The 23,493-nt window shown below is 59.8% G+C and overlaps 1 protein-coding gene across 1 annotated transcript; it reads left to right on the forward strand.

Annotated features, from left to right (window-relative positions):
- Positions 1–1,020: 1,020 nt before the first annotated feature.
- On the forward strand, positions 1,021–18,498 carry LMTK3 (lemur tyrosine kinase 3). Its single transcript, XM_075537913.1, is given in 18 exon segments — positions 1,021–1,339; positions 2,183–2,319; positions 2,614–2,764; positions 3,296–3,402; positions 3,404–3,451; positions 3,453–3,490; positions 3,492–3,683; positions 3,685–3,715; positions 3,717–3,952; positions 7,730–7,817; positions 8,235–8,383; positions 9,052–9,136; positions 9,208–9,329; positions 9,427–9,576; positions 9,930–12,439; positions 15,219–15,631; positions 17,856–17,991; positions 18,137–18,498. Coding segments are annotated over 18 exon segments (5,031 nt in total). The 5' UTR covers positions 1,021–1,263.
- The last annotated feature ends 4,995 nt before the right edge of the window (positions 18,499–23,493 follow it).

The following is a 23,493-nucleotide window of genomic DNA, read 5'->3' on the forward strand; positions in this document are numbered from 1 at the left end:
GCAGCCACACGTGGGATGTGTGGTTCAACGTGTATCTGTGTATGCCTGTGTGCACCCCGCGTATCCACCTGTGCTTTATGTGTGGTTCTCCGTGTTTCCATACAAATGAAGCTGTATCTGTGGGGTGTGTGTGTGTGTGTACCCATGTGTGTGACGTGTGTCTGTGACAGTGTGTGACTTGTGGTTCTGTGTCTGGCTACGAGTGAAGCTGTGTGGTGTGTGTGCTGTGTGTGAAGTGTCTCCGTGTGCGTGTGTGATTCTGTGACTCAGTACAGGCTGTATGTATCTGCATGATGGGTAGTCACATGTGTTGTGTGCTTGTGTGTGCACGTGTGTGACACGTCTGTCTGCCTGTGATGCTATGTGGGAGTTCTTTGTTGCCCACTTGGAACGCCTGTGTGTGCCCGTGTGCCTTGGCGTGCCACAGAGGTGGCGTGCATGCTGGGGACATGGGTATTTAACTTTGCCTGTGGCGTGTGCAGGGAGGGCTCTGCGCTGTGTGGAGTTCCTGCGTGGCCCGGTCCATCTGTGCTCAGGGCCGGCCTCCCAGTGTATCCCCAATGCGGGCGTCTCTGCGTCTCGCGTCTTTGTGTGTGACGTGTTACGTGTCCTCTTCTGCCTGTGGCTGTCCACCTTTGTATGTGAAGACTATGAGGGTCCCTGCGACGTGTGTCAGCTGTGTGTGCGAGCGTGTCAGCTGCATCTTAGCGTGTGGCACACGTGTTCAAGCCGGTGGCCTGTCACTGCCGTGTCCCGTGTCCGGGCCAGACTGTAGGCCCCGTGGCCCCCCTCCCTCCGGGTCTGCCGGTCCCTGTCTCTCCTCCTCCCCTTTCCCCTCCCTCCTGGCAGCCAATGCTACCCGGGATCCAGTTTCCATGACGACGCTCCATCCTCCCTCCTCCCACCCCTCCCTCTGACAGGCTCTCTTCTTCCCCAATCCCGGCTGCCCTCGGGGGCGGGGCTCTCGTTCTCTGCCCCCCACCCCATCTTACCCTCTCCCCCCCACCCCAGCAACCCCGGTTCCCAAGCTCCTCTCCTCTGTCCGCCTCTCAGTCCCTTCATCTGTCTGTCCCTGCAGAGAGGGGGAGGGGGGTACCTGAAGCAGTAAGCAACCCCTCCCTCCCCCTGTCCTGCGTCTCCTGCCCCTCTCCTGGGCCTGGGGGAGGCCAGGGTCGCGCGGGTCCCCATGGCTGGGGGCTGAGGGCCCGCCCCCCCCTCCTCCCCAGCCGCTACCTCCTCCACCTCCCTTCCATCCTCGCCAAGATGCCTGCCCCCGGCGCCTTCATCCTCCTCGCGGCCGTCTCTGCCTCCGGCTGCCTGGCGTCCCCAGTCCACCCTGGTGAGTCTGTCGGGCCATCAGTCTGTCTGTCGGTCCGCATCCCCAGCGCGCGGGTTGTGTGCGGGGCTCGGCTCCATCCCTGTTTGTGCGTCCTCCCGCAGACGCGCGAGGCCTGGGGAGCTGCGGGGACGGGCCGCTGTCAGCAGGGCCTGTGGGAGGGAGGTTGGGGGGCGGCGGGGAGGGGGTGCGCTTAGGCAACGTGTGTGCACACACGCGTGTGTGTGTGTGTGTGTGTGTGCAGGAACCGGGGACGTGCAGGCAAGGTTGGGGCAGAGGGGAGAGCACTCTGTTTAAGGGGGACCCGGCACAAGAGGCTGGTTCTGGATTTGGGGGCAACCCAGGGTTTGCGGAGTTCCGGTCGCAGGGGTTGGCTGGAACTGCAAGGGTGGTCTAGGAATCCCCTAAAGGGGCATGCCCCCACCTCCTCAGCTTGGGGAGGGGGTACCACCAAAGGTCAAGGATCTCCCAGCCTACAGTTGGAGGCTCATCGGGTTCCCCAAATCAGGAATGATGAGGCTATCCGTGGAAGCACAAATTCTGGCATCTCCAGGCCCCTTTCTCCAGTCTTCACCAGAATGTATCTGTGCCTAAATTGAAAGGGCGAGGGAGTCCAAGCTGGGGCAGAGAAGGGGGAGACCCCACCCCCAACCCAAGCACCTGGGAAGGACCCCAAACTACAGCTCCCATGATGCCGCGGGGCCATCCGGCTCCTCTGCCAAGAGGCCCCTAGTGGCAGAGCATTATGGGAGTTGTAGTTAAATACTGGCTAGGTGGGCAGGGCAGGGAGCTGGAGCCGGGGAGCGAGTTTGGAGCCGCGACCCCAGTCTAGCCCTGTGCCCACAGATGGATTTGCCGGGCTGAGCCGGGCCCCTCTGGCACCCCCATACGCCGTGGTCCTCATTTCCTGCTCTGGCCTGTTGGCCTTCATCTTCCTCCTCCTCACCTGTCTGTGCTGTAAACGGGGCGATGTCGGCTTCAAGGTGAGGTGTATGGATGGGGGTGGTGGATGCAAGGTGGGGAGGAAGACCCCAGCCTACTCCTCCCCCCCCCCGCAACCCGGGTGGCAGGTGTGGAGCGGGGCAAGGGGGGTGGGAGAGAAGTCCTGGACCTGGAAACATCCTCGGAGCTTCAAGTTAGGGAGGCACCGTGTGTCTTGGATGGAAATTGGCCCGGGACTGGGAAGACGGTGACGAGAGACTTACCGGGAAAGACGATGGGGATGGCGGCTCTCTCAGCCCTGTCCTCTCCCACCCTTCGCCCCGGCCCGGCCCCAGGAATTTGAGAACCCGGAGGGGGAGGACTGCTCCGGGGAGTACACGCCGCCTGCGGAGGAGACCTCCTCTTCCCAGTCTCTGCCTGACGTCTACATCCTCCCGCTGGCCGAGGTCTCCCTGCCCATGCCCGCCCCACAGCCTTCACATTCAGGTACAGCCCCAGCGCGGGGCGGCCAGGGCCCTAGAAAGCCAGAGAACATCTTGGGGAGGGTACCAAACCGTTGCCACAGAGCAGACTTGCGCATGTTACTAGACCGCCAGGCCTTTCTTCTGAGGCGCCCTTGGGTAGACCCAAATAACCAGCCTTTCCTAGAGGCCAAGCGCCTAAGGGTGCATTGCTTACTGCAAAGCCAGACTTGGGGACGCTCAAGGGGAGGTGCAACTGGTGGTGAGGTCAGCCTGGATCTCAGTTTTGCCAGCAGCCAATGGGACTCCGGAATCACACCACGGCGCTTGGCACGCCAATTAGATGCTAGGATCTTATGGGCAGCCAATGAGGGAGGTGGAAATCTGGCTTCAGAATGTCTGGGGGCGGCCAATGGGAAGCCTTCGATTGCGTTGTGGACTATTGGGGGCAACCAATGGAAAGCTACTAGTGTCCACCATCCTGCGGGGGAGGGGGCAGTTGACACTGGGGAGGGACCAGAGACTCAGCGGCCTCCCCTTCTTGCTCCCTTTTCAGACATGACCACCCCCCTGGGCCTCAGCCGCCAGCACCTCAGCTACCTACAGGAGATCGGAAACGGCTGGTTTGGGAAGGTGAGCGGGGCGCAAGGGGCACGGGGTGCCCCTGCAATCCGGGCCTGTGCTCCTGTTTTGTGTCCATCGCCCTCGCTGTCTGTCACTTCTCATCGGTCCTTCCGCTCCTCCCCCTGCCCACCCATCCCGTGCACCTCGGCCCCTCCCTCACCCGCCCGCCCCCCCCCTACATCTGTCTATCAGCGCTTCCCTCCTCACTCCATCGGTCACTGCTCCTGGCCACCTGGTTCTCCGCGCGTCCGTTTGTCCTTCCATCATCCATCCATCCATCCTTTCGTCATCGGACTCTGGGCCCGTGAGTCTCACCCACCGCACCCCGTCCCATGGGTGGTGGAGTAAGAAGGGCGGGTGACAGGAGAGGTTGGGGCCGCTGGGAAGTGAGCGGTGCGGGCAGAGCTGATCCCCGCGGGGCTGAGACTGATAAGAGGGCGCGGCGTGACTTCCGGGTCCCCCTGGGCCAGGTGATCCTGGGAGAGATTTTCTCCGACTACACCCCAGCCCAGGTGGTGGTGAAGGAGCTCCGAGCCAGCGCGGGGCCCTTGGAGCAGCGCAAGTTCATCTCGGAGGCCCAGCCTTACAGGTAGGTACCGGGGACTCCAGGCTGCCCTGCGCCCCCTGGTGATTGTTTTTGGGAGTGCGCGGTCAGGTGTCAACCTTGGGTCTGTCCTCAGGTAAGAGAGGCAGCATGGTGGCAGAGTGAGCTTGGAGACTGAGCTGGTGGCCTGCCCTCACCGCCACTCAGAACCTCGGTATCTTCCTCTGGAAAAAATGAGGTCACAGAACCTGCCCTGTAAAGTAGGGGCAGCCCAGAGGCTGAGATTGACTGAAACCAATGTAAACAGTTGCTGTCCCACCTCTCCAGATTCCTGGTGACCCCACGGTTTGGGGGGTGCTCTGTGGGGTTCTCCATGCCTGAGTTATCAGAGGGGAGGCCATTGGGCCTTCCTTCCAAGGCACCGTTGGGTGGACCGCCAACCCTCTGGTTAGTTGAACTGATTGCTCTGGGTTAAGTGCTGGTGGTGTCCCCTCTCTTAAAAGCCCTGCTTGTGGGCATAGGGGAAATCACAGAGCCAGCTGACCACTGAAAAGCTTTGTCCTCCCCTCCCCTGCTGGTCTGGGAGGGCAGGACCCCCATCCCCACCCCTCTTCTACCTCCCCTCCATTCTGAATACCACTAAGCGATGTGAGAAACATTTGCTGGCTTATTTTTGTTTGTTTTTTTAATGGCTTGTGAGGTCGTGAGCTCCCTGGCATGTTTATACACACAGAGGCCTTTTCTCACAATAGCGGGGACCTTGGGAGTCACAGACATTGGGCCTTGGCATGCCGTGTCTCTCAGGCTCCCCATTGTCCAACAGGACAAAGTCTCGCTCTCTGGTTATGGAATGCAGGGTGCTGCCACGGAAAAACACGGGCTCTCCCTCCTGCTGCTGTGGCTCCCGTCCTTCCATCATGCCCTGCCTCAAGGCCTGTGCCCTGGTGGCTATTCCCTCTGCCCCGCTCACCCACCCCCAGCTTCTTTAGGTCAGACAAGCCGGCCCAGACACCCTGCTCAGGGACCTCTGTGAAGCTGCACCTGGGCATCCCCATGTTTGGGGGACCAGTGATGTGAGCCACGCCCACCACAGAGACCCAAGGGGAGTGCAATCCGATAAATCAAAGGGAAGATCTCCTTCCTTCACCGCACGTACCTTCCAGGTGTCCCGCAGCCACTCAGAACATCTCCTCTGTAGAAAGTTCTCTTGGTTCTAGACCGCCACCCCCACCCCCCGCCCCCAATCTTGGCACTGCTGTGTCACCTAAGCAAGGCGCTGCACCTCTCTGAGCCTCCTGGAGCCGCCTCCTGCCTAGAAAGGCTGTGGGGAGGGTCTGCTAGCGGAAGTGACTGGCTGGGGCTGGGACCAGTAGGCGTGCCCGTGAGCAGGAGCTTCCTTCTATTCCGAGGCCTGCGTTGGAAGCACCGGTCACCCTATGGCCCCAGCACGTGCCAGGTGGCTGCTCTGCCAACCAGGCATCTCACTGCCCCTGCCGTGATTCCGGCTCATAGTGACCCTACGGCACAGAGTGGAACCACCCGGTGGGTTTAACTGTACCTCCGTCTTCCATACTTTGGATGTGTTGTCAGGAAAGACCAGGCCCTGGAGAAGGGCATCATCGTGGGAAAGTGGGGGGGTGGGCAGCGAAACAGAGGAAGGCCCTCAATGAGATAGATGGACACCGTGCCTGCAACAGTGGGCTCAGGCCTGGGCACATTGTGGAAGCGGTGCAGGCCCACACAGGGCTTCGTTCTGTTGGGCAGGGCTGATAGTACCGAACAATAACCACCCCTTACAGAAATAGACAGCCTTCGCTTTCTTCCCCTGGAAGCAGCTTTCTCCGGGTTCCTTACCAGTCCCACATGGGAGGGGCTTATTCTCCTCAGCAAAAGGACTCAATAAGGTCCCCTAGTGGTGCAGTGGTTGAGCTCTAAGCTACTAACCAAAAGGTCTCTGGTTCCAACCCGTTAGCCACTCCTCGGTAGAAAGCACATGGTGAGCTGGTCCTGTGAACATTCACAGCCTTGGTGCCCTGGTGGTGTAGAAGTTATGCCTTGGGCTGCTAACCACAGGGTCCAAAGTTCAAGACCACCAGCTACTCCACAGGAGAAAGACCAGGCTTCCTACTTTTGTAAAGAGTTACAATCAGATTGGGGGGGGGGGATGAGGAGCTGATACCAAGGGCTCAAGTAGAAAGCGAATATTTTGAGAATGATGATGGCAACAAATGTACAAATGTGCTTGACACAGTGGGTGGATATACGGATTGTGATGAGCGTTGTACTAGCCCAATAAAGTGATTAAAAAAATTTTTTTTAAGTTACAATCTTAGAACCCACAGGGGCAGGTTTACCCTGCCGTGCAGGGCCACGAAGAGTCAGAATCGACTCAATGGCAGTGTTTGGTGTTGGAAACCGTCTGGGAGGCAGTTCTTTGTGCCATGGGATTGATTTGGGTTGGAAAGGACTCACAGCAGGGGGTGTGGGCAGCCCAGAAAGTCAGCAGCAGAGCTGGGGTTGGACCCCAGCTGGCGGCAGAGGGCATGGGGAGTGTTTGTGGAATCCCATTTCCTGTGCATCTGGGCCAGGGCTGGGCTGAGTAGGGAATGGTTTCATCATTTAAAAAACAACTCACTGCCAGCAAGTCGACTCCAACTCCCGCCCCGTTGGGTTTCCGAGACTCAGTCTTGGATGGAGGCAGAAAGCCTCGTCATTCTCCCAGGGAGCAGCGGGTAGTTTCAAACCGCTGACCTTGTGGGTCTCAACCCAACGTGGGACCCCACTATGCCACCACAATGGGGCGGCCAGGAGTCGGACTCCACTCAGTGGGCGCAAGACAATGGTGCTTCCTGAGGCAGACCACCAGAGCTTTCTTCTGTGGCACCCATGGGTGGGCTCAGGCTTCCTGTGTGATTCAGAGTTGTGTGCGTACTGTTAGCACTCCCCAGGGACTCCCTTGCATACTTACTGGTGCAGGTTCTGGGGGTCCAGCTGTGGGAGAAGTGTCCCCAAATCTTAGACTTAGGGGAGCTTCCCAGAGAGTAGAAAAGAGGCCCAATAAGGGGACCTCCCAGAGACTTTTCTGGTCTCATCAAACCCCTTCCCACACCCAGAGGAGGGAATTTACGATCCCTGTTCCATGTGACAGATTAGGGAAACTGAGGCAGGGGACAGTGAGGTTTTTCCGGTGTGTGCTCTGGGCTCACATTCCTGGCAAAGGGGAGGCTGGATTCAAGCACCTCTGTACCCTGCACCCCACCGCAGCATGAGCAGAAGATTGGGGCACCCACCCCAGCCCTACGGGGCGGTGGCAGTCCCCCAGGGAGATGAGGCTGAAACGCAAGCCTAAGGGTCAGCAGTGACTCTGTGGAAAGGAAGGTGTCTCCCACCTGCCACACAGAGAGAAGGGGGTGGGGGTGGGCTGAGCAGGCCAGCATCTCAGTGTGAGCCTGTTGTGTTTGGGGAAGGACTTAAGGAGTGACAGGGCTAGCAGGACGGGAAGGGGTAGCCACAGGGCTGGGAGCCATGAAAGGCCACCGACAGGCAAGTGCAAGTCTGGATGGACTGAAGGAGAAGGCAGGACGCTGGGAGGCTGGAAAGAGACTGAGGAGAGACCTCGGGCTACATCAGTAGGCCAGGTCTGACGGGGGACTGTGGGGACAGGAAGGAGGTAGAGGGGCACTTGGGGAGCAGAGTGAAGGGTGGAGACTGAGGCAGGAACCCCCAGACCTACAGAGGCTGCAGCAGCAGCGTGGCTTTGCTGGGCGAGATGGGGTACAAAGGGGCCTTTTCCTTGAGACCCAGCCCCTTTGTCCCCCTCAGAAGCCTACAACATCCAAACATCCTCCAGTGCCTGGGCCTGTGCGTGGAGACCCTGCCCTTTCTGCTGATCATGGAGTTCTGTCAGCTGGTGAGAGGCTGGGGGTTGGGGGGTAGGGGTTGGACCTGTCGGGGATGGGTGGAGTGAGAGGGGCCCCCGACTGAGCCAGGGTCCCAGGATTTTAGGAGGAAGTCACACCCTCCTCCTCTTACTCCTGGGGACAGATATGTGACATCCACCAGCACTGACTGAGCATGACCTGTGTACATGCAAGGGGACTTATGGAAGTTCCTGGAAAAATCCGGTTCTCCATCCGTTTGGGGGAGCCCGCTAGCACTTATCGCTAGATGGGGTTCCCTGCCCTAGCTGGAGCTGTGGGTTCTCTAACCAACGGGGGAAACTGAGGCTCAGAGGGGCTGCTGGTCACCCACCGCGGTCTCCAGCTAGCTGAAGGGGTGGGGGCTTGGAAGTGGCTTGAGGTGCTGAGCCTCCCCGCCTCCCCACCAGGGGGACCTGAAGCGGTACCTGCGGGCCCAGCGGCCCCCCGAGGGCATGTCGCCTGAGCTGCCCCCTCGAGACCTGCGGACGCTGCAGAGGATGGGTCTGGAGATCGCCCGCGGGCTGGCACACCTCCACTCCCACAACTACGTGCACAGGTGGGCCTGAGGGCGGGGCCGGGAGAAGGGGGAGGAGTCAGGAATGGAGGCGTGGCCGTGATGAGAGAGCTGAGGAGGTGGGGACCGGCTGTATAAGAGGCGGAGCTCGGAAGGGGAGGCATCAAGGGTGGCGGGGAGGGAACAGAGGGGAGGAGTTAGGCAAGAAAAGGAGGGTGAGGTCATGGGAGGGGAGGAGCTAAGAGATAATGAAGGAGGGGCTAAGGGAATGTGGGCGGGGCCAGAAATGCAAAGGAGGATCCAGGAGACAGAAGGGTGGTGGTAGGGGAGGGGGAGGAGTCAAATGCAGAGGGAGGGGTCAGGTAGTGAGGGGAGGAGCAGGAGGTAAAAACCACACCCACTCGCCATTGGCTGCAGTGTGCACGCAGATGCACAGCGACCCTACAGGCAGAATAGAACTGCTCCATAGAGTTTCTAAGACCAAATCTTTACCGGAGCAGCCAGCCTCGTCTTTCTCCCACGGAGTGGTTGGTGGGTTTGAACCGTGGACTTCGAGGGTGGGACCCATGGCACTCTCAGGGGTTCTTAGAGGAGGAGGACAGGAGACATGGGCAGGTGTTTGGAGCTGGCAGGTTGGCAGGGCTGCGCCCCTGCCCTGTTCTTATCACCCCATCCCCCCTACCACCCCCCTCCACCCTGACTGCCCCCAGCGACCTGGCCCTTCGCAACTGCCTGCTGACCTCCGACCTCACCGTGCGCATCGGAGACTACGGGCTTGCCCACAGCAACTACAAGGTGGGAGCTGCCCGCGATCGGGGCGGGGGGCTGCAGGGGCCCCAGCCGCCTGACTGCGCCCCGCCCTCCAGGAGGATTACTACCTGACCCCGGAGCGCCTGTGGATCCCACTGCGCTGGGCAGCACCCGAGCTCCTCGGAGAGCTGCAGGGGACCTTCATGGTGGTGGATCAGAGCCGCGAGAGCAACATCTGGTGAGGGGACCCTGGCCACCCGGCAGGTGGGTGGCGGGCAGGGCCAAGGCCGGCCCGGCCAGGGCTCTGACCCTTCCCCACCCCATCTTCTCCGCAGGTCCCTGGGAGTGACCCTGTGGGAACTGTTTGAGTTTGGGGCGCAGCCCTACCGACACCTGTCTGATGACGAGGTCTTGGCCTTCGTGGTCCGCCAGCAGCACGTCAAGCTGGCACGGCCGCGGCTCAAGCTGCCCTATGCCGACTACTGGTAAGGGGTGCCCAGGATTGGTGCCCTGCAGGGCCTATCCCCTGCCCTGGCCCCGAGACTCTCACTCCTTCCCTGAAAGCCCTCATGGCATCTTGGGATTCAGAGGGAAACAGGCCGGGAGGGACCGTGCTGGCCTCCGACCTCTAGTTTTGCTAACCCTGAAAGGTGATTTCCTCCTTCGGTCAGAAATCATGGTCTGAATCCGGGATGGGGGGTGGGGAGAGCACCGCCTTACCCATCACGGCTGACCGCCACCCCTGTCCCCACTCGCTCTGGTTCTCCTCGCCCCCCTCTGTCTAGGCTTCAGTCCTCCCCTTAAGTCCCTGCTGAACTCATACCCGCCCTTCCCCCAGGTACGACATCCTTCAGTCCTGTTGGCGGCCACCTGCCCAGCGCCCCTCGGCTTCTGACCTCCAGCTCCAGCTCACCTACCTGCTCTCCGAGCGGCCCCCGCGGCCTCCTCCACCCCCACCCCCACCCCGAGATGGTCCCTTCCCCTGGCCCTGGCCCCCGACGCACACTGCCCCGCGTCCAGGGACCCTGTCCTCCCCCTTCCCTCTCCTGGATGGCTTCCCCGGGGCTGACCCCGACGACGTGCTGACGGTGACGGAGAGCAGCCGGGGCCTCAACCTGGAGTGCCTGTGGGAGAAGGTGCGGCGGGGGGCTGGCCGGGGTGGGGGCACGCCCCCCTGGCAGCCGGCATCTGCGCCACCGGCGCCCCATGCCAATCCCTCGAACCCCTTCTACGAGGCCCTGTCCACGCCCAGCGTGCTGCCCGTCATCAGTGCGCGGAGCCCCTCTGTGGGCAGCGAGTACTACATTCGCTTGGAGGAGCATGGCTCCCCGCCCGAGCCCCTCTTCCCCAACGACTGGGACCCCCTGGACCCAGGAGTGCCCGCCCCCCAGCCTCCCCAGGTCCCCTCCGAGGTACCCCAGCTGGTGTCCGAGACCTGGGCCTCGCCCCTCTTCCCGGCACCCCGGTCCTTCCCGGCCCAGGCCTCAGCCGCTGGCGGCTTCCTTCTAAGTGGCTGGGACCCCGAGGGCCGGGGTGCTGGGGAGACCCTGGCCGGGGACCCTGCCGAGGTGCTGGGGGAGCGGGGGGGCACCCCGTGGGCCGAGGAGGAGGAGGAAGAGGAGGGCAGCTCCCCAGGAGGGGACAGCAGCAGCCTTGGGGGGGGGCCCAGCCGCCGGGGTCCCCTCCCCTGCCCCCTGTGCAGCCGAGAGGGGGCCTGCTCCTGCCTGCCGCTGGAGCGAGGCGATGCTGTGGCCGGCTGGGGGGGCCACCCTGCCCTTGGCTGTCCCCACCCCCCAGAGGACGACTCCTCCTTGCGAGCAGAGCGGGGCTCCCTCGCCGACCTGCCCCTGGCCCCCCCTGCCTCGGCCCCCCCCGAGTTTCTGGACCCCCTCATGGGAGCAGCGGCACCCCAGTACCCCGGGCGGGGGCCGCCACCCGCTCCCCCCCCACCGCCGCCGCCTCCCCCCCGGCCCCCCCTGGACCCGGCCGCGTCCCCCGACCCCCCGTCGGCCGTGGCCAGTCCAGGCTCGGGCCTGTCTTCCCCGGGCCCCAGGCCGGCGGACAGCGGCTACGAAACCGAGACCCCTTTTTCCCCCGAGGGAGCCTTCCCAGGCGGGGGGGCAGCCGAGGAGGAAGGGGTCCCTCGGCCGCGGGCTCCCCCCGAGCCCCCCGACCCAGGAGCGCCCCGGCCACCCCCAGACCCGGGTCCCCCCGCACTCCTGGGGGCCCGGGAGAAACCGACCTTCGTGGTTCAAGTGAGCACGGAGCAACTACTGCTGTCCCTGAGGGAGGATGTGACGAGGAACCTCCTGGGGGACAAGGGGGTGGCCCCCCGGGAGCCGGGCCTCAGGAAGATGGGGAGAGGCCCCGCGAATCGAGGGACGGCGGCTGCAGGCCCGGCAGTCCCAGGCAGCGGTCCGAAAGCCCCGAACCCGAGCGAAGACCTGAGCCTCCCCATGAACGGGGTGACAGTGTTGGAGAACGGGGAACAGAGGGCCACGTGCATCGAGGAGATGGTGGCAGAGAATGGGGGGCCGGTAGACCCCGAGAGAGAAGAGAAAGTGCTGGCGAATGGGGAACTGACTCCACCAAGGAGGGAGGAGAAGGCGCTGGAGAATGGGGAGCCGAGGTCCCCAGAGGCCACGGAGAAAGTGCTGGCGAATGGGGGCCTGACACCCCCAAAGAAGGAGGAGAAGGTAGCAGAGAATGGCGGCCCGAGCCTCCCCAGGAAGGCGGAGAGGCCGGCAGAGACTGGACCTTGGCGAGCCCCCGGGCCCTGGGAGAAGAAGGCCGAGAGTGGGGAGGCAGCCCCAGAGACCCCGCTGGGGAGAGCCCCCGAGCTCGCCTCGGCAGCAGCCTCACCCCAGAACGGCCTGGAGACGGCCCCTGGGCCCCCTGGCCCAGCCCTCAGGAGCGGGGCGCCAGACCCCGAGACCCCGAGGAGAGCCCCCGAGACTGGGGGGGCGCCGAGAGCCCCCGGGGCTGGGAGGCTGGACCCCGGGAGTGGGGGCCGAGTCCCGGGGGGCATGAGGACGGCCCCCGTCGGCGGCCCCGGAAGCGGCGTGGACGCAAAGGCCGCGTGGGCAGACAACTCGAGGCCACAGCCACCGCCGCCACCCCTGCCCCCGCCGCCGGAGGGCCAGTTGAAGAGGCAGGAGCCAGTGGTCTTGAGAGCGTGGCCGGAGGCGGCCCCCGAGGGAGGCCCCGCGGCCCCAGACTGCAGGGCCGGAGGAGACACGGCACCCAGCGGAGACGGGGAGCCCCCCAAGCCGGAGAGGAAGGGTCCCGAGATGCCCCGGCTCTTCTTGGACTTGGGACCTCCCCAGGGGAGCAGCGAGCAGATCAAAGGTAAGGAGCCGCAGCTGTGGGAGGGGTGAGGGGAGCGGAAGAAAGGCTGGGCCCACTGCAGTTCTAGGGTACCCCCCCCCCCGTGGCCCCACTTGGGTTCCCATCCTGTCTCTGTCCCTCCCTCCCCCTGTAATCCTGGGCACATCCGTGTTAAGTTTCGCTGCCTCAGTTTCCCCACATGCCCAGAACGGTCAGCTTTCGGTCCTCCGATGGTTGTGCCGGTCACATGGGTAAGCCCCATGGCAAAACTGGGCACTGAGTCCAGCAAACCCCAGCTTTTCACCGACATTTGCTCAGACCCGTTTTCAGAACGATCGCAGGGGCTCAGGTGGAAATGAGCTGTGTGTGAATGGAGTGGGCTGGGGACACGTGGGGGGACACATGCTTCAGCTAGAGGGATGATGGCCCTCTGCAGCCAGACGGGCCTGATTAACCCCAAGGCTGCTGGTCCAGAGCCACCGGGCAGTGCTTACAGGTCAGGCAATCTGTTTCCACAAAGATAGACGCCAGGTTTGTAAACCTCATGGGGGTGGTTCTGCTCTAGAGCACTTGGGGGCACCCTGGGCCAGAATCGACTCAGGGGCTGCGGCATTCGTTTTCCAACAGATTGGCATAACTGCCTCTTTGGCGTGTGTCCCCCTCCCCCTCCCCCCCCCCCCCCCCGCGGTGAGCGGCAGGGCCACCAGGTGGCCTTGGGGGAACTTTGCAACAAGCTAAGGCCTCCATCCCTCCATCCCACCGACTCCCCCGGGGGCCAAGCCCTCAGCTGGCAAAGGCTAGGATCCAAGGGGTGTTCCGATCTTGCCTGGCATGGTCCAAAGTGACATTAAGAGAGCAGGTCCCCGTTTAGCTGTGGTTCCATGAGAATGCTAACAAGACAGTGATTCTTATGAGCAGGAAGCAGTGGGGGGTGAGGGGGCTGAGTGTAATGACAGCTTCTGTCTGCATGACCCCTACTGTGTGTCCCGACCCTCAGCAGGTAAGGGTCAGGGAACAGGCTGGGCCCAGAACTTTCTTCCCTCATAGCCTGTGGTGATAGCAAACTACTACTACCTTCTGTCACGGATGCTGTGACCAGCCATGCAGAAAAGACCCCTAAGAAAGTCCCAAACTTCACTGCCATTGAGTCAACTCTGATTCACAGTGACCCTACAAGACAGGGTAGAACTGCTCCTGTGGGTTTACAGGACTGTAACTCTTTATAGGAGTAGAAAGCCCCATCTTCCTCCCTAGGTAACATTTCAATGCCACAGGAAGAGTGCCTAAGATGGCTTAGAACAGCGGTTCTCAAACTGTGGGGGTTGCCCTATTCATAACAGTAGCAAAATCACAGTTATGAAGTAGCAACCAAAAAATTTTTATGGTCCTGGGGGTTCACCACCCCATGAGGAACTGTACTAAAGGGTCAAGGCGTTAAGAAGGTTGAGAACCACTGTCTTAGAGGATCTAGGTGGGGTCAGGGTTGCCAGGGGAGACTGGTTTAATGAGCTCTCAACAGTGAACTCCTACTCACCCTGCAAAACCCCACCCAAATGTCCCTTTCCCACGGAAACCTTCCTGATTTCTAAAGGCTGTCATCCTAAGAGTTCCCTCTATACAGGACACTGAGATGGGTGGTCAAAGGAGACCTCCCTGAGGAAATGACATACAAGTAAGCCTTGAAGGGTGTGAGGGAGCCAGGTGGGAGGCCATTCAGAGGAAGGCTGTGCCAGGTTGAGGGCCCCGAGAGGGACATGGCTTGGCATGTTCAGGGAAGCAGAGGAATGAGGATGGGGCATGTGACCTGGCTCACACCCATCTCTCTCTCTCCCCACCTAGCCCTCTTCTCCTCTGCACAGTTGCCCTCCCCCCACCCCAACAGGGCCCAACACTCAGTTTACTAGTGGAGGAGTAAGTGACCCTTGTCCATTTGCTAATGCAGAAATAGGCTCAGAGAGGTGGAGCCACATGCTCAGGGACACACAGCGAGCTTGGGATTCGAAGCCAGGTTTCCTACTCCCCTTATTCCTACCCCCTCACTCACTCCCACCCCGATCCAACAGGCTGGGATCGAGGAGTCTTAGGATAGGAAATTGGGGCCTGGAGATGGTTCAGGTGCCTGGACTTGGCAGGCCAGGGCCAGAGAGGGCAAGTACCTTGTTCAGTGTCACACAGCAGAGGAATGCGTCTGAATCCTACAAATAGCAAGTGTTTCTGGGAGCTTGGGAATGGAGCCCAGAGTGGGCTGACTGGCGGTCTGTTCACATCTCCAGAGAACTCGAGTTGCACATGGAAATAAGCCGCACAGAACAAGAGGCGCTGGGTGCGAGGGGGTGAGGAGCAGGCAGCCCCACCTGACTTCCTGGGAGAAGGCTGAGGGCGGGCTGGTAGGAGTGGGGTTAAACCAGGCTGGACCACACGCACAGGAGCAATACAAGCAGAGGCTCAAGAGGAGAGCAAGGAAGAAGAGGTCTTGGTGGCTCATGGAGATCACTATAAAATGAGAAGAGGGCATGGCCTGGAGAGGCCAGCTGGGCTGGGGGCTTGGCCTGCTGAGGGGTGAAGTTGGGGCTTTTATAGTGTGGGCACAGGGAGCCACAGGAGAAGGAAGAACTCCTCACCCTGCATGGTGATAGCCCTTCAGTTCACAAGGGGGGAAATGAGGCCAACCCTGGACACTCAGCAGGAAGCGGGCTCTGCCTCAGTTTCCCCGAGGGCTTATCTGAGGACGCACAGCTAGGGGGAGGCCCTGCTTCCGTTTCCCCTGGGTCAGGGGCTCACGGGGTCTCTCCCCTCGCAGCCAAGCTGTCCCGGCTCTCGCTGGCGCTGCCGCCGCTCACGCTCACGCCGTTCCCGGGGCCCGGCCCGCGGCGGCCCCCGTGGGAGGTCGCGGACGCCGGGGCAGCTGGCGGGGAGGCCGGCGGGGCGGGGGCGCCGGGGCCGGCGGAGGAGGACGGGGAGGACGAGGACGAGGAGGAGGAGGAGGAGGAGGACGAGGCGGCGGCGGACGCGGCGGGGCCGCGGGGCCCCGGGAGGGCGCGGGCAGCCCCGGTGCCCGTCGTGGTGAGCAGCGCCGACGCGGACGCGGCCCGCCCGCTGCGGGGGCTGCTCAAGTCGCCGCGCGGGGCCGACGAGCCCGAGGACAGCGAGCTGGAGAGGAAGCGCAAGATGGTCTCCTTCCACGGGGACGTGACCGTCTACCTCTTCGACCAGGTGAGCCGGCAGAAGGCGTGGGGAGGATCCTGGGAAAGGACAGGGGTCTAGAAAGGGGCGGGGCTCTGAAGAGAGGCGTGGCCTAGGAGGGCGGAGCCCAGCAAGGAAGGGGCGGTCCTGGGAGTAGTGGGCGGGGCCTGGGAGAAACTGGCTAGCTAGGGAATGGGGTGTGGTCTTGAGCCTGGGGGCGGGACTGGAGGATGGGGCGGGGTCTTGGAAGATGAGGGCGTGGCCTTCTGAAAGTCCTGCGGGGTGGGGGATACTACCTGTACAAGATTTTGTGTGAAGGGCGGGGCCAAGGAGTAGTGGGTGGAGGGTGAGGAAGAGACTTCAGGATTATGAGCCGATCTGGAGAGAGAGCCAGGCTAGGATTAGGAAGTAGTTTAGAGGGGGCGGAGCCTGGAGAGGTTTAGGAGGGGCCTTGTGGAACTGGCCTTTAAACCTAATGTGCATCCACTGCTCCGGGCTCGTTCTGACTCTGAGTCCATCCTATAGGACAGGGTGGAACTACTCTTGTGGGTTTCTGAGACTGTAGCTGTTTACGGAGTAAAAAGCCTCATTTTTCTCCGTGGAGCGTCTGTGTAGTTTCGAATTGCAACCCTTGAGGCTGGCAGCCCGATGTGTAACCACTACCTGTAACCCCCTCCCCTTAGGACAGAGTTGAACTTCCCCCATAGGGTTTCCAAGGCTATAAATCATTATGGGCACAGAGAAGTCGTCGCCTCTTTCTCCTGTGGAGATGTGAAGGAGTTTGAACCACCAACCGTGCAGTTAGCATTTCCCCTGCTTAACTCACTGAACCACCAGGAGGCCTGGGGAATAGGGTTCTAGGAAAGGTTTCTAGGTGGATTAAGGATGAAGATGGGGACCCCTCCCCCCAGGGGATGAGCAACAGACACGTGGATGAAGGCAGACAGCTGATGGCGTAAGATATGAAGATAATAATTTACCAAGGGAACAAGAAGGTGGGAGGGTGGGGGAGGGAGGGAGAAAAGAGGAGCTCATTGAAAGAAAATATTTTGAAAACGAAGATGGCAAGCAATGTACAAATGTGTTTGATCCAATTGATGCATGGATTGTTATAAGAGCTGTCAGAGCCCCCAGTAGAATAATTTATTTTAAAAATGTTTTAAAGGATGAAGATTGGTCTTGCCCTCAGGCCATAGCGAAGCCATAAGGGGGGCTTACTCAAGCCAAACCCACTGTGGTGGATATGCTCAATCCGATACACCACCAGGACCCCTTAGAGATAAGACAGTGTGTCAGCTAATCAGTGTGCAGCATGCATGAAGGGCGGGGCGATGGATTAAAAATTGTGTTGGGGAAAAAACGTATATTTCAGAATAGTATATCTCACTGACATGTTTATAGGTGCTGTGAAAATTCATGCCTCAAAATGAAAAAAAAGTTCATAATAAATAATGGTATTGCCAAAAAAAAAATGTGTTGAGTAGGTGGGGATAAAGGCTCCAGGTAGTGTAGTGGTTGTGGCTGGGCTGCCAACCTCAAAGTCAGCAGTTAGTTTGAAACCACCAGCTGTTCAGTGGGAAAAAGATGAGGCTTTCTGTTCCCATGAAGAGTTACTGTCAATAAATACATCAAAAGGAGTTATCGTCTCGGAAAACCACTGGGCAATTCTAAATTGTCCTCTTGGATCGCTCTGAATTAGCATTGACTGGATGGCAGTGAGTTTGATTGGGTGGTGGGAATAGAGTGGAAGGGAGGGCGGGGCGATACTATGGGGCTGGGGCGTGGCTAGAGGAGTATGGGGCATGTGATTGGTGAGTTGGGGGCTGGAGGCGGGGCTTGAGGGAGACTTAGGGCCTTGGCCACTGAACCAGAGGCTAGGGCAGGACACTTCTGAGGGTCGCTTAGGAGTCGGGGGACAAGAGCACCCCATTCTGGGGTGGGAGTTCGCAAGGTGGTTCTCTTGAGGGCAGTAGATTTCAAGCAGCTCCTGAACACAGCGGGGTTTACGGAGATACTGGATTGGAGAGTGAATTCCTACCTTGGGCTGCTCACCTGTGGGCGGGGCTCAGGTGTCGGGGGTGGAGCTTCGAAAGTAAGGCCTAGCCAGAGGTTGTAAGTTGGGGTGCCTGAAGCCCCAGAAATCTTGCCGGGTTTAAAATAATAAATGTCGCTGAGTTTTGTTACGTGCTGGGCGTGGTGCTGGGTGGGGTTTGACGGGTCACCCCTTCTCACATCCCTTAATCTATCCTCTCAGGAGACGCCAACCAACGAGTTGAGCGTCCAGGGGCCCCCCGAGGGGGACCCGGATCCGTCAACGCCCCCAGCGCCCCCGACACCTCCCCACCCCACCACCCCCGGAGATGGCTTTCCCAGCAAAGACAGCGGCTTTGGTGAGGGGCCGGGTTACCTCTGTGGGCGGGGCCAGGGAGGAGCCGGACTGCGTCTAGGGGCGGGGCCTGAGGGAGACCCCTGCCCCGAGTGGTGGGCGAGCACCTGAGGGTCCCAGGTCCTGACCACGCCCTCTCCTCCCCGTAGGAGGCAGTTTCGAGTGGGCGGAGGATTTCCCCCTCCTCCCCCCGCCAGGCCCCCCCCTGTGCTTCTCCCGCTTCTCCGTCTCGCCTGCGCTGGAGACCCCGGGGCCCCCCACGCGGGCCCCCGACGCCCGGCCCGCAGGTACAGTGTCTCAGAGCCTCAGCCCTGAAGATGTTTCTCCATCTCTCGGTCCCCCATCTCAGCACGTCCCCTGCCCCTCAGGGCCTCTTGCTCTGCCCTTTCCTCTCCTCTCCCAGGGGTGCCACACAGAACCCCAACATTGCCCAGGTGGACTTGAGCTCAGCCTCGGCTTCAGTAAGGATTCTCCGATGTCCTCCCAGTTTGAAGCCCTTGCCTGGTGCTGAGGGGTCCCATCACAGTGGGTGCTTGGAGAAGCCCCGATCAGGGGGCAAAGGGTGGCTCAGAGAGACGAAGCCACTAGGGCCTGTGAGTCCCAGGAAGACCCGTGTGTTCTAAATCACTGCTGTCCAAAGCACTTTCACAGACTTCCAAGGTGATGGGGTGCGCCTTGGATCCAGTGAAATCCTGACTGAGAGGAAAGGGAGGGCCGAGGTGCCCCTGACCCAAGCCACCAGAGATTCAGTCGCCTGCTGTACAGTGAATGCCGGTGACCGGAGGAGAATGGATGCCATGCAATGACGGGGTTGATGGATATCAAAAAGTATAATTGCCTTCGAAGACGTACAGCTGCGAGGCTCCTTCTAAGTTAGGATGGTGAGACTTTGGTCTTGAGTGCCCTGGGGAAGGACATCGTGCCAGGTGAAGCGGAGGGTCAGTTAAAAAGGGGGAAGACCCCTCAACGACAGGGACGGGCGCAGTGGCTGCAACAATGGGCAAGGCCTGCGCAGAGCAAGGCCGTGAAGGTGGTGCAGGGCTGGGCGATGGCTCGTTCGGTTGAGCAGGGGGTCCCCGGAGGAGTCCGCTGAAAGAGGAGGCTGCCAGCGTCGGTCAGAATGGCCACCTTGGAAACACGATGGGGCGGTTGGACTCGGTACCTTGTTGGAATCACCTGGACTGGCAGAGGGATCCTGTGAGCAAGCCTGGTGACGCAGTGGTGAAGTGCTCGCCTGGGACACCGAGGTCCCACAGGAAGCCCAGTGGGGCAGCTCTGAGCAGTCCTGTAGGGTCACCATGGGCCAAAATCCACCTGGCCGGACCTTCCAACCCCAGGAGCCCTGGTGGTGGGACGGTGAAGCGCTCCCATGCTAATTGGAGGTGGCAGGCAAACCCACCCACGACTGAGTTAAACTGAGGAGGGCAGTCGGTTTGCCAGGCGATTTTTGACCTCTCAGAAAACCCCTACAGTGCCGTTCTCCCTACCAGGGTTGATTTCCCTCCCCCACCCCCCTGCGGGGTTGATTTTTCTACTTGAGCCCTTGGTATCAGCGCCTCATTTTTTCCCCCTCTCTCCCTCATGAACCTTTGATCATTGATAAATTATTTTTTTTCTTTTTTTCCCCCCAGAATCAAATTATTATTTTTTTTTATGTCTGACACTGACCGCTGTCTCCCTTCATCCCCCTGGCGTGGATCATTGTGATCCATCCCCCCTTACAACCACCTCCCCCCTTCCCTTCCCCTCCTAGAATCTCTACTCTCATGATAGGTCCGGATGGGTTCGTCTGTCCTGGATTCCCTGTTTCCAGCTCATGTCTGTATCCGTGTACATGTTCTGGTCTAGCCAGATTTGTAAAGTAAAATTAGGATCATGATAGTGGGAAGAGGGGCTGAGGGGCGGGGGAAGAAGCGTTAAAGAACTAGAGGAAATTTGTGTTTCATTGGTGCCACACTGCACCCTGACTGGCTCGTCTCTTCCTTGTGACCCTTCTCTAAGGGGATGTCCAATTGACTACTGATGGACTTTAGGTCTCCACTCTGTCCGGTCCCCCCATTCATATCGATGTGATTATTTTGCTTTGTTTTGTTTTGGGTCTTTGATGCCTGACACCTGATCCCATCCGCACCTCGTGATCGCATAGTCTGGTGTGCTTCTTCCACGTGGGCTTTGTTGCTTCTCAGCTAGACGGCCGCTTGTTTACCTTCCAGCCTTTAAGACCCCATGAGAAAGAAATCTTAAGGCACGGAGAAGTCACCTCCAGGGCAGTGAGGATTCAGAATTCTCACCCAGGCTTGCCGGGCCTTGGAGTCTGTGTCGTCTTCGTGGATTTCCATTTGTCCACCGCTTTTCCTGCTGTCTCTGATGTGTTGCTGATCCCCACGGCTGCCTGGGGAGAGGATCACTTCTCCGCCTTTTTTGGCTGTGCCAGCCTCAGAGGGGGCTCGGAGCCTGCAGGGTTGAGAAGGCGTCCCTGGCTGTGCTCTCTGATGCGCCCTGCTGGCCATCCAGGGAACACCGTGGGACCCAGTAGGCGCCTGGTGGCTCAGGAGGTGGGTGGGAGCCGGTTCCCTTCCTGATCCCTCAGACCGGATTTCAGTTTGGGATGTCGGCCATCAAAGCACTATTCCTGTCTGCGCCTCAAGGTTCCTCCTCAATAGAATGAGGATTGTACTGAAACGCGCAGCCCTGCTGGCCCGCGTAGCCAGGTCAGCGGGTGGAAACCACCAAGCCGCTCCAAGGGAGAAAGATGAGGCTTGCAAAGATGAGGCTAGCAACGCCTGGTGATGATTGACAGCCTCAGAAATCCCCAGGGCCCATGCTACTCCGCTGTCCTCCAGGGCTCTGGGAGGCCCAGTTGACTTGATGGCAGTGAATTTCCATGAGACAACCCCCAAGACTGTGGACGGAGTGAAAAGACTGCCTTCCCCATCTCTAACCAGCATCAGCTATGGTGACACCGAATGAACTGAGTCCGTTGGAGAGGGAGCCTTGGTGGCAGAGCGGGTCATGAGTTGGGCCGTGAATTGCCATGTCAGCAGTTCAAACCCGCCGGCCGCTGTGAGGAAGAAAGTGGAGATGTTCTTCTGTCCTAATGTACATCCTGGGAGAGCCATGGGGAAGCTCTACTCTGTCTCATGGAGTCGCTTAGCGTGGGAACCGATTCAATGGCCGTGGGGCGTTAGGGGTTCATTGCCTTTGATTCTGCCTTGCCGACCCCCCTGTGTGTCAGGGGAGACGTACTCCACAGGGATTTCAAGGACTGGCTTTTTCAGACGCAGGACAGCAGGGGTTACTTCTGACACCCTTCCCATTAGCAGCCAAGTGCGTGAACTATTTGCACCACGTGGGGCTCTGTGCTTAATTAACACCACACACACATACATGAAAACTTGCCCACTCCGGTGTTGAAGGTAGAACACCTCCACAAGACTAGATCTGTAATCTTTATGGCTATAAACCACCAGGCCTTTCTTCCAAGGCACTGCTGGGTGAACGCCAATCACCCGCCTTTAGGTTCGCAGCCAGTGGCAAACCACTTGAGCACCCCACCACCACCACCACCCCACACACACCCAGTCTCCTTGGGGTTCATTAAGCACTAGATGCTTCTTGCAGGAGCCCTGCTGGCATAATGAGGGACTGCTTTTAACCACAAGGTCAGCAGTTCGAAACCACCAGCCATTCCGTGAGAACCACAATGAGGCTGGCTGCTCCCATAAATACTTACAGCCTCGGAAACCCACAGGGGCAGTTCTGCTTTGTCCACAGATAAGATTTCTAGGAGCCAGAATTGGCGGAGGGCGTGAGGTTGTTTTTGTTTTTTTGAAGATGTTCATTGAGTGCCCATTAGCTGGCACTGTGCTGGGCACAGGCAACACCAATGAGTCCAACCCAGCCTCCCACAGCCGCAACGCCAGACCGGGAGCCCGAAAGTCCCACAGTAAATGTGTATTTGTTAACTGGGGGCTGCAGAGGAAGCAGATACCGAGAGGTGAGACTTCCCCACCGCTCCCACCCCCATCCCGGGAGCAAAGGGGACAGCTTGTACAGAGGGAGGGCCTGAGGCAGGCAAGAGCTGGGCCGAGTCTAGGAATGGAGGGAGTCACCTTGAGGTTGGGAACAAAATAGACAGGGAAAGCCATGGAGGGATTGCATGTGGGCTGAGGACTTAGAACTTTACCCCAAGGGTCACTGAGGAGCCTTGGAAGGGCCATAAGTTGGGGGTTGGGAGACAGTCCCTGTGGGGAAGAACTGCCCCTTTGGGACCCTGTGGTCCAGGAAGAACTGGACCAGGGGTCCAGGCAGAGGAGAATAAGGGGGCTGAGGGCTGGGGGAAACCTTCCCTATCTCAAGGCCCCATGAGGACAGAGCCTTGTGGGTGTTCCAGGGCACAGGGGCCCTGGCCAAGCCGGTGAGTCACTGCGGAGGCTGGCAGGGCAAGCCAAAGCAAACATGACTTTGCCTTTAGTCACCAGGAGGCAGAGGGCCCAGCCGTGTGACACTGCACCCTGGAGTCCACTGGACTCCTAGAGACCCCGCAGGCCCAGGTAGAGCTTCCCCTGTGGGTTGCCAAGACTAAGATACTCACAGGAGTGGAAAACCTCATCTTTGTCCCTCTGGAAGGCCGGCGGTTCCGAACTGTTGAACCTGGCAGCAAGCAGCCCATCCCATAATCCACTACACCACCAGGATTTGTTTTTTCAGGGCTCCTGTGACCACATATAGCGGGCTACTTTTTAACCTGATCATTCTTGTTGGCTCGAGAACAATGTTACAAATATCCAAATGGCCCTTGGCAGGGAAAATTAACAGAAGATTTCCCACCCCTGCCGTCAATCTTTACAGGGGCATCCACAGCCTCCTCTTTCTCCCACAGAGTGGCAGGTGGTTTTGAACCTAGGACCTTGTAGTCGGCTCCTTTATCAGGTGCCAGCTATCCCTGGTGGTGGCTGTGGGCTAGAAATTGGCCCCCCAGGCTGTCTGCTCCCGTGAAAAGTTACTGTCTAGGAAACTCCATATGGGGTGTGTGGTGAGTTGGAATCGATTTGGTGGCGGTGGGTTTTGTTTGAGTTTGGAGGCTAGATGAGACCAAGATGCACCCCACGGACACAAGGGTTGAAGGCCCCACTGCTAGTCTAAGGGACAGCAGTTCAAACTCACTCTGCCTCACCTCGAGCAACTGCTCCTGTAAGGAGGACATTTCAGAAAACCACAGGGGGCAGTGACCTCTCTCAAGGACGCAAACTCATGTCCACTGAATGGATACCGACTCACAGCAACTGTATGGGACAGGGTAGCTAGAACTGCCCTGGAGGGTTTCTGAGACTGTACCTCTTTATGGGAGTAGAAAGCCTCGTCTTTCTGCGGTGGAGCAGCTGGTGGTTTCAAACTGCTGACCTAGCAGCCGACCGTGGAAACAGCTGGAAGCAGGCTCCCGGACGGGCGCAGGGTGGAAATGATTAGACCCGGGCTCTGGTGTGAGGAACTTCAATTCAATCCC

This window comes from Tenrec ecaudatus, chromosome 18 (genome assembly GCF_050624435.1).
Source record: "Tenrec ecaudatus isolate mTenEca1 chromosome 18, mTenEca1.hap1, whole genome shotgun sequence".
In the NCBI taxonomy this organism is placed as follows: Eukaryota; Metazoa; Chordata; class Mammalia; order Afrosoricida; family Tenrecidae; genus Tenrec; species Tenrec ecaudatus.